Consider the following 17479-nt stretch of genomic DNA (forward strand, 5'->3'; position numbering starts at 1 on the left):
TGTGTTAATGTGCACTCATCTTGAAAAACCAATTTCCTCTAGCACCTTCATTTGAATGCAATGTGGACGACACAAGTGTTTGTGAGGACACTCTCGAATAGCTGGCAAAAACAAAACAGGAAATGATGGTGCAGAAGAGAAACTTTTGGTCAGGACTTCAGTAAAAGCATGAACCATGTTTCCCACCCTGTGAACTGAGCAAAACAGAGAGGGTGAGAGAGCAACAACATCAAATAGCATAACCAAAAATGACCCAACAGTATAACGTGGTGACCCCAGACCAACTGGATCGTTCACATGAGATAATTCTCATAGTGTAAGATAATTCTAACCATGTCTCATGTGTGACCCTGGATGCTAATACTGTAACACATCGAAATAGAAATGACAAAGGTGTAGGATTATTTATGATTTAGTAAAAACTATAAGCTTTTGCAAAAGAGGTCCTTGCTGATCATTATACTGTGAGTGAATCTAAAATTGCCAGTGCACACCAGCGACCTTCATGAGGTTGAGCAGTAGACTCTGTTTTTATTGATGAGCCAGTGCCAGGAAGCCAAGACATTATACCTCCTATAACACAAAACACCCCACCTCCAGCCTTTTGTCCTTGAAGTTTTGAGGATTGTCTCTCTGCAGTTTTTGGAAAATGATCAACTTTGTTTCTCTGCATTGAGTTACATAACAAACCAAGTCTAACAATATTGCGTCTGTGTTTACATGGGGTGGAAGGAGGAAAAAAAGGGTGAAATCCAAGTTTTTCACGAGACCCTGCTCCAAAATGATTTTTCCATTAAACAGTAAACAGTTTGTTTTTATTCAAATGTAAAGACAAAAGCCCACAAGTAGAAATTTGCCAAACAAATCCCATTTTGATGACACACTTTTTTTTAAAGCACACAAGACAGATGAGGTGACAACGATCCAGACCATACATATATAATAGATGTGGGCGTGTCCATGCAGTCACAGTCGTGGTAACAGTAGTGCAACATTAAAACACTGCCAAAGAACAAATAAAAGAATGAGAGTATTTTCTCAATGAGTGGCAAGTAGTGTTGATACTGCAGAGTACCAGATGTTTATTCGAGGTAACACAACAGTGTGGCTTCGTAGTCAAAGACTACGGGTGCTAGACTGGCCTGGCTGCAGTCCAGACCTGTCTCCCATTGAAAATGTGTGCTGCATTATGAAGTGGAAAACACAACAACGGACAGTTGAACAGCTGAAGCTGTACATCAAGCAAGAATGGGAAAGATTTATACCTCCAAAGTTTCAACAATGAGTGTCCTCAGTTCCCAAAAGTTTATTAAATGTTGTGAAAAGGTGACGTTAACACAGTGGTAACCATGACCCTGTACTATGTCGGGGCCATAAAATTCAAAGTTAATGATCATTTGGTCAAATGAGTTTTTGTCTTTGTAGCGTATTCAACTAAATATAGGTTGAACATGATTTGAAATAACTGTACTGTATTCTGTTTTGATTTATGTTTAACACAACGAACCAACTTTATTGGAAGTTGGCTTGTAGATGATATGATGGTATCCAAGTATTGGGTGTTGATTCGTTATGGTGGAGGACAAAATACACCAGTTGAATGAGGCAAGTTGTCTCCCTTGAGCAGAGGCCACTATTTGAGGAAATACGGCATTTGAGGTTCACAATGTACACCGTGGATAACATTCAAAAGTACAAGTACAGTATGCAATCAGTTGTTTTTGGGGGAATTTTTACAGCAGCTGTATGTCTTGGCCTCTTGTCGTAACAGCATGACGTCATTACTTGACAGCAGACGGACACTCAGAGTCCCATCCATGATTATAAGCATTCGTTTTTTTTCATCGTTTCAAATTCGTTTGTTCGTTTCTATGCTTTCTAGTCAAGGTCTTTTTCTGATCCAACAAGGAGGAGTTATGATAATAATAAAAGTGCAGTTGTTTTTGGAAAGTGGCTGGCTGCATTATTTGTTCAATGTAAGTCAAAATCATGCAGTGATATTCGGTAGAAGCTGAGCCACCGGGGTGAATAACGAGTCGCGTGGGCATTTTTGTGATGTGTGTGTTTTACGCTTGTAAAACACATCTTCGCGGTTCATTAGAACCAAAGTCAAACTACTTTTCTGCATAGAAAAACAACACGGCTATGCAACACTGACTGATGTGAGAATGTCTGTGTCGAATACTACCTGAATATTAAAACAACGAAGATGAATTTCTAATATCAACCCTGAGAAAAATAAGACTTTTTATTTCTTTTTTTAAAAAGAGTCTGAATATGTACAATCAAGAGACTTGTGAGTGTGCTGCGTGTATTTATCTTCAAAACTTTTTTTTTGCAGAGATTTTAGCATTACATGAACGGGTTCTTACTTGCTGGATTTGATCTTGCTGCATGACAAAATGAACGCAAATTCAAATGTGCTGTTGAGCATATGGGAGATGAGAATTTTAGAATTTAAAGAAGGCGAACAACTTGCTGAAATTTGGTTTATGATTGTCTCAACTGTGACGATCAACACGTTGCCAAGAAAGGAGTCACAGTGCTCTCTAGTGAACACGCCATGCAACAAACATTAAAAACAGACCTCACAATAAAAAATCTCAAATATTTTCAAACATAAATAACATGAGAAAATGATTTGAGCCGTCGACATGGTCTGACCTTGAGCAGTAATGAGGTGAGGAGTTCCCAACAAATGTTCAAATGTCCTAAGTTGATGGAGTCATACTCACAGTTGATGTGGTGTCATGTAGTCACACGGGTGGAATTCAGCAGAAATGTTGAGCCCCCCCACACCGTGTCGCCTCCAACTCATTTCTTGTCAAAGCAAGGGCAGAGTGGAGGAAGAGAGAATGCAAGAGAAACTACACCACTCTTGGAAATACAGAGAGCCCCCCCCCCCCATTTTTGTGATTAATCGATGTGCTGTAAATAAATAAATATTATTTACAGAACACACAAACACAGACGGAAACATTACACAGATTATTTACGGTCTATGTAGCATTTCCGAGTGTGTTTGGGTCTGAGAAATTTTCCTTCCTGTATTGTCCTGATATGTGTCTAAAAAGTAACAGTGGGGGGGCCTCCGCTGTGACTCAGCTTCGCTGACTCAGCTTCGCTGAGTCACAGCGGCTGACTGTGAACCGAAGACAGACGGTAGCACAGGGCCAGAAAGCCGGTGCCTAGCAGGTCTCCAAGGGCTGTCAGGTACGGGATGGAGAAGTTATCGGGGTCCAGCGAACGTCGCCACATCGTCCGAACAATCAGGTCGGCCGCACAAAGTAAGATGGCCACCTGGAGCAAGGAGAACACTGAGCTAAGCAAGCAATAAACCATAGAAATGTGGATTCAAAAAAAACTGAACCAGGACACCAATAAAGAACGGGAGTGAATTCGACCCTGCAACTATCAAGCATGGGCGATTGTATCAGAGCTGTAACACAGAGGAAGAATGGTGATCGTGTATTAGGGTATTCTGCAATAATGGGGAGATGACACTCCTGCCATGTTGAGTCGAGTGACACAGGCCAACAAGAATTGCATTCAATATTAACCTTTTCAGGGACAGCGGTTACGACAGTAGACATCTTACCATGTTATCAGGTTACGGGGTGCATGAAAGGGTTAAAATTAAAATCTGAAATGACGTATCCTTTTTTTTAAGATAAAGAAACAAAATAACAAAAATAATCAGTCTGTTTTTGATTTTGGATTGCCAATAAAAAATTGACAGAAACACACCACAGATTGGCCTAGTGTCATCTCTGTTGAAAAACACAAAAAAACAACCCCCCCCCCTAAAAAAAACTTAATGAGACTGCCAAGTCTACATGCAATGGAGTACCAAATGGTTTCAGTACTCTGAAACAACCAGAAGAGGGTGTTGATAGATGGATAGATTGATCCATCTATTTTCTGAGCTGCTTTGGGTCTCCGGGCACACACATTGACAAACAATCATTCACTCTCATAATCACACCTAGGGACAATTTAGAGTGTTCAATTAATCTACTGCGCTTTTGGAATGTGGGATGAAACCGGAGTACCTGGAGAAAACCAACACAGGCACAGGGGTAACATGCAAACTCCACACAGGAAGACCGCAGTCCGGAATCGAACGCCGAACATGCGCACCACTCGACCACCGTGCCGCAAGTGCAACTATTAAAGTCCAAACTTTTGTTTTGTTTGCTGACTGAAGACCATAAGACTCATTATGAATTTAAAAAATAAAGTATTTTGTAATCTTTGCACTCGATCAACAGAACTGCAAAATAATTAACAAGCAGTCACAAACAATCCTTCACGCCAACGGGCAATTAGAGTCTTTCAGGAATCTAACATGCATGGCATGACCACATGAAAACACCACCCACAAAGTCCGAGCTGAGATTCAAACCCAGATGCCAAGACGAAGAAACCCACATGCCATCGCGCCTCTCTTGTTATCGAGCTACAGGTTATTTCCGCGGTGTCTGCCGTGGATACGATGCCGTGTGAACGTACCTGCAGCAGAGCAGCGCACAGGTAGCAAGCAGCAAAGGTGAACGTGATTGCCACCTCATCTCCCTGCAACAAAGAGATGGCGTAGAGGAAGAGCAGATGACCGGGTATGACCAGCATCAGCAGCACGCGTGCCGACTTGGAGTTCAAACCTGTGGGGTTTGAGAGACACAATCCACTGCAGTCAACATTGACCGCTTCTGTACCATAATCAGTTGTTGCTCGCTCAGACCACCCTAATAAAGGCTCTTTTTCTTGACAGCTGGTGGTGTCAAGGGATTGCTTACCTGAGGAAAAGAAAGTCATGTAGGGATTGGGCCAATGCTGCCTCATCTTGTATGGCAACACTCCTGGGATGCTCCAGAGATGGAGGTAAGTCGACAGTCGGCTGGCCTGGATGGCTACTAAATTGCCAGCAACTCCTAAGATTGACAAATAATAAGCACAGCTGACCCAAATATACGTACTCTTGTACATCACTAAAAAAAACAAACGGAAGTTGAATCTTTTGCCAAACCTGAATGTATCTTTATCAGAAACTCAGAGAATACTATTGTTTTTTTTGTTTTTTTTTTTTGAGTATATGATCGTATGTAATTTTTTGTCTTATATTTTTCCGTTAACTGACCGTATTTTCCGCACTATAAGGCACTTCGGAGTATAAGGCGCACTTTCAATGAATGGCCTATTTTAAAACTGTGTGCACGTATAAGGCGCACCACATTATAAGGCGCATAGAATAGAAGCTACAATAATGACTGAGGTTGCGTTATGCAGCCACGAGACGGAGTTACGCTCAAGGGAATACAATACAATTCAATACAGCTTTATTTATAGAGCCTTAAGAACCGCTGCAGTTTTAATAAAGTGCTTTACAGAACATTTAAAATATTATGTCCAAGAAATCTGAATATTTATCCATACATAAGGCACATCGGATTATAAGGCGCAGTGTCGGCTTTTGAGAAAACTGAATCCTTTAGGTGCACCTTATAGTGCGGAAAATACGGTAATGGTAATGGTTTACACATTTGAGGGAATCCTCAAGACAACTTTAGTCAGTTAGTCATTTCACTCATCTTACCGTTGATAACTGGTGTGAAAACAGCCATTCCCTCAAAGCTGGGATTACTGACCGTCTTGTCCAGTATCACACCTCCAAGGCTGGAAATACACATAATGTCGGGAAATTTAAAAAAACAAAAAACAAATGGGATTACTGACCGTCTTGTCCAGTATCACACCTCCAAGGCTGGAAATACACATAATGTCGGGAAATTTCAAAAAAAAAAAAAAACCTTCAGAAATCTATTTTCAGAAGAAAGACGTGGGAAAACATTTTTTTTTCTCATCTATGGTAACAACTCAGATGTTAAAAAGTGTATAAAAATGAATGAACATTGACTGTGGTGTTTCGATACTCGTACCTGCTGATACACATGGCAACTAGAACAGGTTGCCACCCTGAACAGAGAACTTCTCGACTCTGAGGGTTCTGCCGGGCCACCACAACCCAAAGTGGAATAAGAGCCAGGAAGACCAGACACACCAGCGGGGAGAGGTACCATGTCTCTGTGAACCACAGACAACTGATAAATAAATATTCGACCTGAAATATAATAATGCGTGAGACAAAAGTGACATCCAATAAAAAACAGTGCTGATAGTGATCATACAAATGCCAACACTTTTCATGATGGTCAGCCTATTCTCAATTGACTTCTTACTCTCAGTTAAATCATTTTATAATCTTTCTGCACTTATTATTATTACTTTTTTTTTTTTTTTTTTAGCTACACACCCATTTCAACACCTGGACAGGTTTGGCGCACCTTCCAAAAAGCCAACAAAGGCATCAAATTTAATCATGCATGATAAATATATCATTAATCTTTAAAAAACTGACAAGGGGGTTTAAAGATATATATTTTCACAATTTTCTGGTTTTGAGTTGAAGTTAGTCTTATAAAGGAAAGTTTCATGCTTTTTATATTTTTATTTGGGGGTGGGGGGATACACTTAGAAAAATAATAACATTGTAAATGTGTGCAGCTTTCCGCTGAGCGTGCATCACAACCTCCCCAGCTCAGAGCTGGCCTGCGGTATGCCAACTGCATTTCCTCACCTATGTGTTCATAAAGGGTGCTGCTGACGCCAGCCAGCAGGGAGAGGGTGATCAAATCACCCAAACTGGCAGCGATAGGTGTGGCCACATTATCCGGGTTGATTCCTACCTTCCTGGACCCTATGATCACTCCAATCATCAACAAGCCTGTGAGGGAGAAGAAATGAGAGCGCAGTTCAGGGTAAATGGAAACGAATTTTGAGTGGACAATTATTTTGTTCATGATATCAATCAAATAACTTGTAGAAATGATGTTGGTTTTAATCTCGGGGGAAATCCTGTCATGTTGCAAGTTTGACGACACGACTTGGCCAAAACAAATGAAAACAATTAATGAACTTATCCTGGTATCCTGGAATATGTGTGGTTAAAATATGATGTGGGACAAAGCAGCTAGTCTTGGGTCACTGACCTAAAGAGAGAGCTGCCACAAATGCGGTGATAATGCTACTAGCGCACAGAACAGCTGCTTGGTTAAATTCAACCCCCCCTCTGGAAATTGCTCCTAAACACACAGCCGCAACAGCCGCAAGGAAGCCCACTACAGTCGCTTGGACCTGTGGAGAGTGCACAGTGACAGAAACATTACTAAAGACATTTATGGTTTCAATTTGGGTGAGTACCGATAGATATCGATATCAGGCCAATACCAGCCTTTTTTTCAAGGTATCCTCGCAAAGGGGGCCCCGTACCAATCACCGATACCAAGGCACCCTCTTTTGGCCATTTTACTATCAGGAACTAAACGGCATGCATGGCGGACAGAATGTCCATCCTCTCATATACCCATTGAGATGCAATTTCTGCAAGCAGATGTCTATTTATAAGGTTCACATTAAAGCTTAAGGTGCATTATTAATGTGTTGCTACCAAAATGTGTTCATTTGCTAACTGAATTTCTGACAGAGAGTTTGGCACACTTGTTCGAAATAGGTAAAAAAAAATATTTTCCTCAATATCAGTTGATATGAAATACTTGTGCTAAAGTTTTAGGCCCCTATCAGAGTTAGTAGTTTGTGTTAATTTTGGACTTAAATTCTCAAATTGGGAGTGACCGTTCTACTTTTTTGTCATAAATAAACACAAGGTCTTTCTATTACGTGACCTGTCAGTGGTTTAATAGAAATTGATATCAGTGGTATCGGTTACTCGGTATCGGTGAGGGGTCAAGATTGTACTGGTGAAAAAAAAGTGCTATCAAACATCCCAAGTTGAAATACTAGCAAATTAGTGGTTAGACATTTTGGCCAATAGTCCCTAAACACTACAGATATAGGGAATTGATCAAAAACAAACTAGAAAATATTAATGGGTGTAAATATTATTTGTGTAAAAAGATGTTATTGTTTTTGTAAGTGTTCAAAAAAAAAACAACAAAACAAAACTATGGTTATCGTTTTCCTTAGCACTGCTCACAAACCCAAACCAATCACGGCATAGCTCACCTGTATTAGTGCAAGATTGCAGCACACCATGGTCCATTGCTTATTCGGGTCGTCCATTTGTCCTGTGTTGGCCTAAAGAAAAGGTCACACAACAAAATGACAGTCATCCATCCATCCATTGCATTGAATGAGCTGCAGAAGTGGATGGACGGAAATTCAGAATTGTATCACAATTCACATTTTACGGGTAAATGCAGTCAAAAAGGCTGTTTCCATTTATTGATTGGCTACAAATCTCTTCATTTCTAAATTGCTCTGTGGAACAAAAAACAATTGAGTTTCTTATGGAGGCAGTCAGATGAGGAAAAATATCTTCGGTGCAACTATTCTCATTTTATCTCACCGCAGTGGAGAGGCGAGCAGCGAGGGTCATCTCCAGGTTTCCCTTGAGTCCGACGAGCGCAGGGACGAGAATAAACACCTCTGTGATGACCTTGAACACATCCCAGTGCTGAAAGACACATGTGAAAATGAACATGGTTCAGATCGGTACAGGGGATTGAACAAAAATGGAGGACTCCTCATTTCAAAAATAGAAGTTTTGGACATATTAAAGAGAATATGCTTATGTCTACAGATGTACCTTATGAGCCTCCTGACCAGCTGATGTGTTAAATAAGTGCACTGCGTATTCTAGACTAACCTACTAGCCTATTTCCCCTTGATTCCACGTCCTTGGTCATCGTGCGACAGCACAGGTTCGCCGGGTGCACAGGATGCACAGTTTGGATCTCACCTCTTTTTTTCCCCTCGACTAAAAGTCTACTTGGCAGGTTCATTGGGTTTAGATCTTTAAATAGATGCATCGAAGGCAACGGCACAGCTGCCAAGGGAGAAGTGATACAGAGAAAAGGCAGGGCGGGAAGAAAATGTGCAGTTCAATGCAAAAGTGAACATGTTCGAGTAAAAAAAACAAACAAAAAAACAAGTGCAGCTATTTTCATGGAAGCTGATTCAAATGCCAAAACAAATGCAAGCACACTTGGTAGTTTTGGTAGGAACATTAGTTAGCTCCAGTGATGCAAGATGGGGGTCCTCTGCTTCTATTACCGTAATTCTTCAATTTGCATCAAAAGCAAAAACTCACACTGTACAGTGGAAATGGGTACATGAAGATATTTTTAGACACAACTCAGAGACCGAAATGAAATGGCCCCCAACATGTTGTCTTTTTGTTTGTTTCATTTAAGATCACTACTACTCACACGTTATCGTCATAGGGGAGCGAAGGCTGGAACATACACTTTACACAACGGATGGGGACGGGCGGATTCAGGCGACCGCTGTCACACTGTGAGGTTATATCGGCAGACGGCCTCTTTCTGCAGCAATACGGCTCCTGCTGATGGCAGTGTGTCAGGCAGGGAGCCAACGGTTAAACTAAGTGTTGCTTGGGGGATCGAGCAGAAAAAAAAAAAAAAAGATGTCTGGCACATCTTGGCAGACCTTGCCTGTATCATTACAATATTTTCAGCAGACACATTGCTCATGGATGGATGGATGTCTCAGGACAAAGTGATTAATACTTCATCGGCTTCTAAAACTAGTTATTGTATTTATTTATTTTGGGGGGGATTGGCGAATCTTTCTCTCTGAACACTTGTGACACTTAAAAACAGTGTCGTAAGAAACAGAATACCGCTGCCCTGAGGCGTTAGGCCAATAGCAGAAATCTGCACGATTGGATTTTCCTTTCCCATTGATGTCGTCATTCCTTTCTTGTGTTTCTTTAGATTGCAAACAATCACTTATGAACTTCAATGCAATGGTTTTTAACTTGACGCCTTTTTATTTTATGGCTGTATAACGTCTACTGGGCGGCCTGGTGGTCGACTGGTTAGCGCGTCGGCCTCACAGTGCAGAGGTGTAGGGTTCGATTCCGGCTTCGGCCTTCCTGTGTGGAGTTTGCATGTTCTCCCCATGCCTTTGTGGGTTTTCTCTGGGTACTCCGGTTTCCTCCCACATTCCAAAAACATGCATGGCAGGTTAATGGAACACTCTAAATTGTCCCTAGGTGTGAGTTTGAGTGCGGATGGTTGATTTGATTTAACAACAAATTAATCTGGAAAACAGAGTGAACTGTATACTGTTTTTTTTTTTTTTTTTTTTTTTTTTTAAAAGAGATTTTGGTTCGTGAGAACTCAATCCAATGTGTCCTTCATCGGACAGATTTTCATACTTGTATCAGGTCCATGACGACGCCAGCGAAGACCAACCCGAGTCCTGACACCAGGAATGGCACCAAGACCTGCAGCGCAATGAGCCAAGAGCGCTCAGGTAGAAAACCGTGTTCCGAGTGTGTCAGCTTCCATGTCACACTACGTAACTTATTCCCGTGGTAGCGCAGCTCCAGCTTGAGATGAGTCACAGCCATGTCGTGTGAAGGGGTTATCTCAGGTTAATGTCGTCGTGCCATCCCAGGAAATGTGAAAGTTGGGAGTTGAGGCAGTGGAGGCAAGAAAGAAATTGGAGAAAAAGAATCGATGTCTTCAGCTCCAACGTGAGAACTGATCAGATCTTGCGGTCTCTCCATAAATAAAGTACGACGTTATGAAAAGTCCAAAAATAGCAACAGCCTTTTCCTTGAGAAGCTTACACAAAATGAAGCAACAATAAAGGCAAAAACAAACAAACAAAAAAGTCAATTCAATGTCGCCTAATCTGTCTGGGCATTTGATTGACAAGTGCAAGCAACAACATTAACCTCCAGACCTCACTTAAAAGCATGAAATACATTTAATCCATCATGCTAAATTGAAATTTGAGGTAGATTTAAGATTCTGTCATATACGCAATTAAAGTTACTAGGAACAGTTTTAGGGTGGTTTTTAGAACTTTGACAACTAGATTTCGGTAACGAGTAAAATATTGTAAATTTGTGCTTTCGTTACATTTGTAAGGAGAGTTCAAGGTTACTTTTTCCTTTTCAACCTGCCATAAAATGATGCGTGGCATCTATGACCCAGTGGTGAGTCAGCAGTGACGATCCATTTAGCAGCACCACTTGGTTTAACACTCTTCCCCTGCCATTGCTCAAAAACTCACAATTATTCGTCTCATTGCCCGACATGTACGATCCAACTCTTGCCTAACATGTTCGAAATGGTTTGAACTAACCAGGCTTTCAGCAAAAAAAAAAAAAAAAAAAAAAAAAAAAAAAAAAAGTTGTTCAAATGAAAAGAGAGGTTGAAAGGACAAAAGTACAGATTTCCGCGCAGTCTTCATTGTATTTAGTCCTCATTTTGATCTCCTGAGCGGAACCACAGCCACATCACTCATAAAAAATGATATTGTTGACAGTTTAATGAAGGACTGAATCCAATCTGTCTGGAGCGAGCAGTGTTTCGACTACTGTCCATCCGGTCTCTTTCTCTCTTTCTCTTTCTCAGTGAGGGGGGAAAAAGAGAAAACAAAACAGGTCCGTGCTGTCAATAAGTAATCCAAAAGACCCTGTCACAAGATGCGGCAGCTGGTATCTGACTGGCTCCAGTGTTCCTCCTCTGCTGGACAGCATCAGGGTGGTGGTGTTGCTCTCTCTCCTCCGCTCCACTCTGCTGTGACGTAGCACATGAAAAGGGGGGGCCGTATCTCCCTGCAACGTCATTCCCATCCAGGAAGGCATTGACAAGCTTACCGGCACGCACGAAGAGTCTTGCTTTTTCTCGACACTCGTCTCCCCCACAACCTGGCTGCTTCTGACCATCTGGATGTAACGTTCTACTTAACACTATCCCTACTTGTTCTTTTTTTGGTCAACCTTCCGTATATCGTGCCCACCCTTGCCTTCATCCATTCCCTTTAAAAAAAAAAAAACATCTGTAGTACAGACTTTTTAAAAACATTTTTTACGGTATATGGCCTAGTATAGCCGATACCAAGATAAACGCTGACCTACCTATGACAAAAATTTCTTTGAGTCTGTTTGCCTGAACTAATATCTTCTCTTTTAGCTTCCCCCAAAAGCAATTGCCAAATATGTTCTGGCTGTAATTTGCATGATATGTATGGATCAGTTGATGATGCCAGATTGCTTCTGAGCGCCAAGTCCCCGATTACCCATGCTTGGGACGAGAAAACCTCAGGGGTTGGTTGTTGAGTTTTAGATAACTGTGGCAGAAGCACCTATGGGGTCCAATACACTTTCAATCCTCCTTTGCCAACCCCCCCCCCAAAAAAAAAACCCCCAAACAAAACTGTTACTTGGGTCCTTTTCTTTTTCTTCTTCTTTTATTTTCTTACTAAATGCACTAAGGTGTGGCACCCAAATTTCGTTGTATGTAATACAATGACAAGAAAGACGATTCTGATTCTTTTCTGTAAATTCACATATTCACTTTACCCCCAAGCACATCAACGCAATCTAGTTTCAATTTAATGAGTTGCACATTTATCTTATATGCCGCAATTTTAGACTGAGATCGGTTTGAGCTAAGGGGCCAACAGAGAGCATACTATGTAATACAGAATAAAAAGTGGTCAAGATGTCAATCACGATGGTCTTTCTCAATGGGAAAATGATGTCAAGTGTGTGTCAAGATGATGGTAATACCTAAAAGTAGAATTGTTCTTCTTCTTCTTCTTATTATTATTATTATTAGTAGTAGTAGTATTTTTGGTCCTGCATTCAACAAGCGCCTTGATGGCATCTTTGCTGCCTTCCCCTTTTTAGAGTGTGCATCCATTTCTCAGACACAATGGACTTTTTTCCCCCCCTCCTGAGACTTAAGTTGAGCTAAAGGTCATCTTGTTAGATAAGATTGAAATGATATCTCCGGGTAGGAATAGAAAGTACTTTTTCTCATAATTTCAAAGCATCTGTACAGAAAATAATATGATCAGCTTTGGGGTGGAACAAAAACAAACAAACAAAAGAAAAAGGATTTAAGAAAACAGTTACACCCCAGCTACAGCCAGAATATTTTTGTCTTCGTGTCCTTTCCATTCAGACACGGTGTGTCCTTTTAAATGCACCCGAGGACATATTCAGGCAAACCCATTATCAGTCACAGACTGCGAGCAATTGATGGCGCTCAGGGTGTGATTAAATGTGTTAATCAGTGAAGAGGAAAGAGGAATGAGATATCTACCAGCTCATCACACAATATCCAGCAACAGGTCTGATAGTAGGTGGTAAACAGAACCCCCAGGGGGGCGATGAAGGACAAATTGGACCACACACACATTTAACAGTACAAAAAAATACCCTTTTCAGATGAATTTAAAACTAAGGAGGCTGCTGAAAACACAAAAACATTAGATGGACCAAACACCAAAACAGCACAAACCTATGCTAAGAAATGTTTTTCTGCTTTCAGAAATATATATTTTGCTTTTTCAGGGTCCAGGTTGGTCAAAAAAGGACAGAACCTGCTGATCAGAGGGCACAACCTGATTACGGATGAGCTCATCCGGTATGGAGAGTTTTGAATGAACTTACCTGTACATGATCCAGCACCATCCCTGCCATCACCATTCCCATCCCAGCCAACAGGTATGGAAAAAGAACTTGCAGACATATCGCTCGTGATGACTCCTCTTCATGTTTGGCTACAGCTACTTTGAGTTTTGCTTCTGGTGGCTTTTTAGGAAGCGGCTGAAGTTTAGTGGGTAAGGTGAGCTGCTGTCCATCCAAGGTACCGGCCAGACCTGCATTGGGACCTACACCAGGGCTCTTCCCTTTGGAGTGGGGCTTTTTGTTCTTTTTCCTCTGGCGACTTTGTTGTGATGTTTTCCCTTCGCCAGGCATGATGTCTGTACTGGTAGTAGTGGTGCTGTTTTAACTAGGAACATACAAATGATATGATTAGGGATGATAGAAGATGTGTGCTGTTTTGCTCATCCTCAAAAATGACATCGCTTGTTTACAATATGTGGAGGAAGTGAATAACAATGTATTGACGGAAATAGTCACTCTTTTGACATTGCATCCACTCAGCAATCTGCACTGAATAATGATGGAGTTAACATTGCTTTTGATTGTTTGCTTGGTAGTTGGCAGGACTGTGCACAATTAATTAATCGATTTTCAAAGAAATTATTGAAACGTGGACAGAATTGTGCTAGTGTTTATCACATCTTCCTCCTGTGTAGCGGTTTGCATGTTCTCCCCATACTTGCATGAGGTTACTCCCGGTCCTCTGGCTTCTTCCCATATTTTAAAAACATGCACGTTAGGTTAATTAAAGACTCTTAATTGCCCACATTGTAGTTGTAGATATGAGTGTGAATTATCTTTCTATATATTCCCAGTGATTGGCTGGCAACCGATCACTCTCTTGGCCTCTGGGCCAAAAGTTTGTCGGGATCTTGAGGACAAACAACAACAACAAAAAAAACATTCTGTTGCCAACCTGGAACAGATGCACTTTTTATTGGTAAGATTTCAGAAATGTCTCCAGTTTACTCAGAGAATGCCTGAATATTAATGATTTAACTCAGGCTTTTGCAGGGGTTTGATTTGTTAATAAATAATTGTACTTGGTGGAGGTTTTTGCTGTAGTGTGCGGAATTGTAGTCATTATATTATTGTGCATCTATCCACTTTCTATAATACCGCTCTAATGTCGCGACTGAGCTGGACCCAGCTGACTTTGAGCGAGAGGTGGACTGAAGTCAGCTGGAGTGGCACCAGTGTGTCAATCGCAGGCCACATAAGAGACAATTGTTCACACACAAAAACATACCAATTTAGAATCTGCATTTACCTAAGAAATGTTTGGTGAAGCTGGAGTACGGGGAGATCATGCAAACCCCACCGACCAACCATCCATTATTTCGCTGCTGTTACTGAAATGTAACAAATATGAATACACACATCAAACGGCCAAGGCGTTCCGAAAATCTGGGAGAAAGCACTCATTTATCTATGTCCGTTTCATTGGAAATCAAAACAAGAAAAAAAAACGGCTGAGTTTGGAGTAAGAGCCAGAACGACTGTACACCGGAAATGGCCATGCGCACAGCCCATAATATCGCTTCTATGGAAACAGCTGCAAAACTAGGCGCTCTCTGATTGGCTGAGAAAAAGAGTAAAAGTGTTATGAACTCAGAGGCTGCCCCCAAGTGGATAACGGGGGTAACTGTTCTCCCTCATCTGTACCGTGCGTTTTACGTTACAAATTAACACACACGTTTATCAAACTCAAACTCAAATGTGCAAGTGGATGAATCAGTATAAAAAAAACAATTAAATGAAAGAAACAATATTACATTGGCAGTAATGTTTTTAATTTTATGAAAAGACAACATACTGGCTGGAAGTATTACTGTATTTTGCACTGGACAGTAAAATAAAGTGTTAAAAACATGCATACCACTCTTTCACAAAGACTATGGTCTTCATGCTGAGTGAAAACACTCATCAAGTTATTGTGCCTCGAAAAAGAACCTCTTCCGCTCTCCTCCCAGAATGCAACATACACAAGGCTACAATACGCAAAGAGGGAATAACAATTTAAAGTGGGGTTGAGATTTAATTTATAGTCCTTACCTTTGTCTTCACAGTTTGAGGGGGTGTGTTCATGTAGCCGAGCTAGCCACAAACTTCCAAGAATAACTACACTTTGCTCAGAGAGAGAGAGTGAGAGAGAGAGAGAGAGAGAGAGAGAGAGAGAGAGAGAGAGAGAGAGAGAGAGAGAGAGAGTGTGTGTGTGTGTGTGTGTGTGTGTGTGTGTGTGTGTTTAACCGTTTTTAGCATACTGTAAATGTCTGTCTATATTGAGGCTGAGCGCATATTTTTTCTTGATCTTAAACTGTGTCCTAAGTACTACACGCAATATATTATGAAGTATAGTGCGCATGCACCGTGGTGCACCGTCTTGAATTTCATGGCGTTGGCAGATCAGACCACCCCCTCCCTCTTCCTCCTGTCCTATTCCATCTCGCTCGGGTTGATGACAGTAGCCAACATAACTTGCACTTTGTCGGGCATGGAACAAATTTACTTGACATTGGAAATACAGTTTCTAATCAAGTTGAAGTTCAAGCATCATGTTGCAAATCAGGTCACTATGACAACTGTACTTACTTTATTGGTTCTTGACGACCAGCATTCTTTCTTTAAGGCTCAAATTTACCGATTAAATTAAAAACATGGAATGTAAACTTCTGCCTGTCTTGACATTGTGGCTTTCTGTGACATCTATAATATGCTACAGTACATCCATTCATTCTGCAGTCATAGGAATTCCATCTTTTTAATAGAAGCGACTCTTGGCTTGTCAAGAAGAGCTTTTACAGCTCCCAAACGACTCTTTAGATTTTTTTTTTGTTGCTTTAATTAGTATAAGGTAAAAAATAATAAAAGTAATAAAAAATAAATACTAATGTGATGCATTATTTTAAAAATGTTTTTATTTTTTTATTATTAAAAATATGACTTTATTTACCTATTTTCGGTTCACTGGTGTGATTAACCATGAAGTATGACTTGTTTGCACTTGCCAAAAATATCAATTGTAGTGCCAGGCAACAATTATATATCAATATATATTGAAATTGTGTTTTATTTAATTTTTATCTTTCATCAATGTAATTGTTTTTCTAATTTCAAATAGGTAAAAAAATCAATAATTATCAATAGACTGATATGAAATACATATGTTGTGATACACCCAGCCCTACTGAGCTCATTATGTTTAAAAAGAGGTTTACTTTATCTCTAAATCGACTAGTTAATTAGACTTGTATTTAATAGTTGTGTTAACTACTTAGTTCAGGTTAAATATTATATTTTAAAATAAAGTGACCAAAATTCGACTTCTACTCCTTAATCTAAAGAGTAAAAAAAGAAACAATTTATTTGCCCTATTCTGGAGAAGATTCTCAAGAGGTTACTACTGTTGCTCTAATGCACAGTTTCCAACATCAACCGTAGCTGTTGCATGTGACAAACTGGCATAATAATGATTAATTCTATTAATATTGTAACATGTAGTGTGTGGTTAAGGATGACACAGTTGCTCATGCTTTTCACATTCCTTTATTCCCACAAGTTGTAACTGAAACAACATTCATTGAAGAGCTGCTATTGGCCACAACTCACACCCAGTCACTCCACACACTGACCCCCTCACTTGAGCCAAAGTTCAAACTTAAAGGCCCTTTCACACTGCACTTAGCGGCATGCCTTTGACAAACCCATTCTTTGTGTACGTGGTGAAGGGTGCACTGCGGAATGCAGCGTTGATGGGCGGCTTGGCGCGGTAGGAGCGTGTTTGAGGTACCTCGAAGTAAAAACTATTCTATATTAAATTCTGTTTGAGATGTGACGTCAGAAAGTGCCTCAGGTGACACGGAAGAGGAAAAATAAACATTGGGGTTCTCTCGTAAAGATTTGCGTTGCCTCGCAAACATTGCGAGAGAATGTTCTTCCTCAGACCTCTCTTCTTCTGTTGGAACA

General features: G+C 40.6%; 1 protein-coding gene across 5 annotated transcripts; it reads right to left on the reverse strand.

Moving 5' to 3' along the window:
- Positions 1 to 798: 798 nt before the first annotated feature.
- On the reverse strand, positions 799 to 15645 carry LOC109526624 (solute carrier family 41 member 3-like). 5 transcript variants are annotated; one of them, XM_019888015.1, is made up of 11 exons: positions 15569 to 15645; positions 13517 to 13859; positions 8423 to 8530; positions 8080 to 8151; positions 7047 to 7191; positions 6635 to 6781; positions 5937 to 6081; positions 5594 to 5673; positions 4797 to 4931; positions 4513 to 4661; positions 799 to 3300 (listed from the first exon to the last, which is right to left on the reverse strand). In XM_019888015.1, exons 2-11 carry the CDS (start codon positions 13823 to 13825, stop codon positions 3130 to 3132), a joined length of 1461 nt encoding a protein of 486 aa, XP_019743574.1. In that variant the 5' UTR covers positions 13826 to 13859; positions 15569 to 15645; the 3' UTR covers positions 799 to 3129. The 5 variants fall into 5 exon arrangements, with proteins under 5 accessions (XP_019743574.1, XP_019743573.1, XP_019743571.1 ...); XM_019888014.1 differs by lacking the exon at positions 15569 to 15645 and adding an exon at positions 14894 to 15033; XM_019888012.1 differs by lacking the exon at positions 15569 to 15645 and adding an exon at positions 14784 to 15033.
- Positions 15646 to 17479: the final 1834 nt, after the last annotated feature.

The sequence above is a fragment of the Hippocampus comes genome, unplaced genomic scaffold, assembly GCF_001891065.2.
Source record: "Hippocampus comes isolate QL1 unplaced genomic scaffold, H_comes_QL1_v1.1 scaffold14, whole genome shotgun sequence".
NCBI classification, from domain to species: Eukaryota; Metazoa; Chordata; class Actinopteri; order Syngnathiformes; family Syngnathidae; genus Hippocampus; species Hippocampus comes.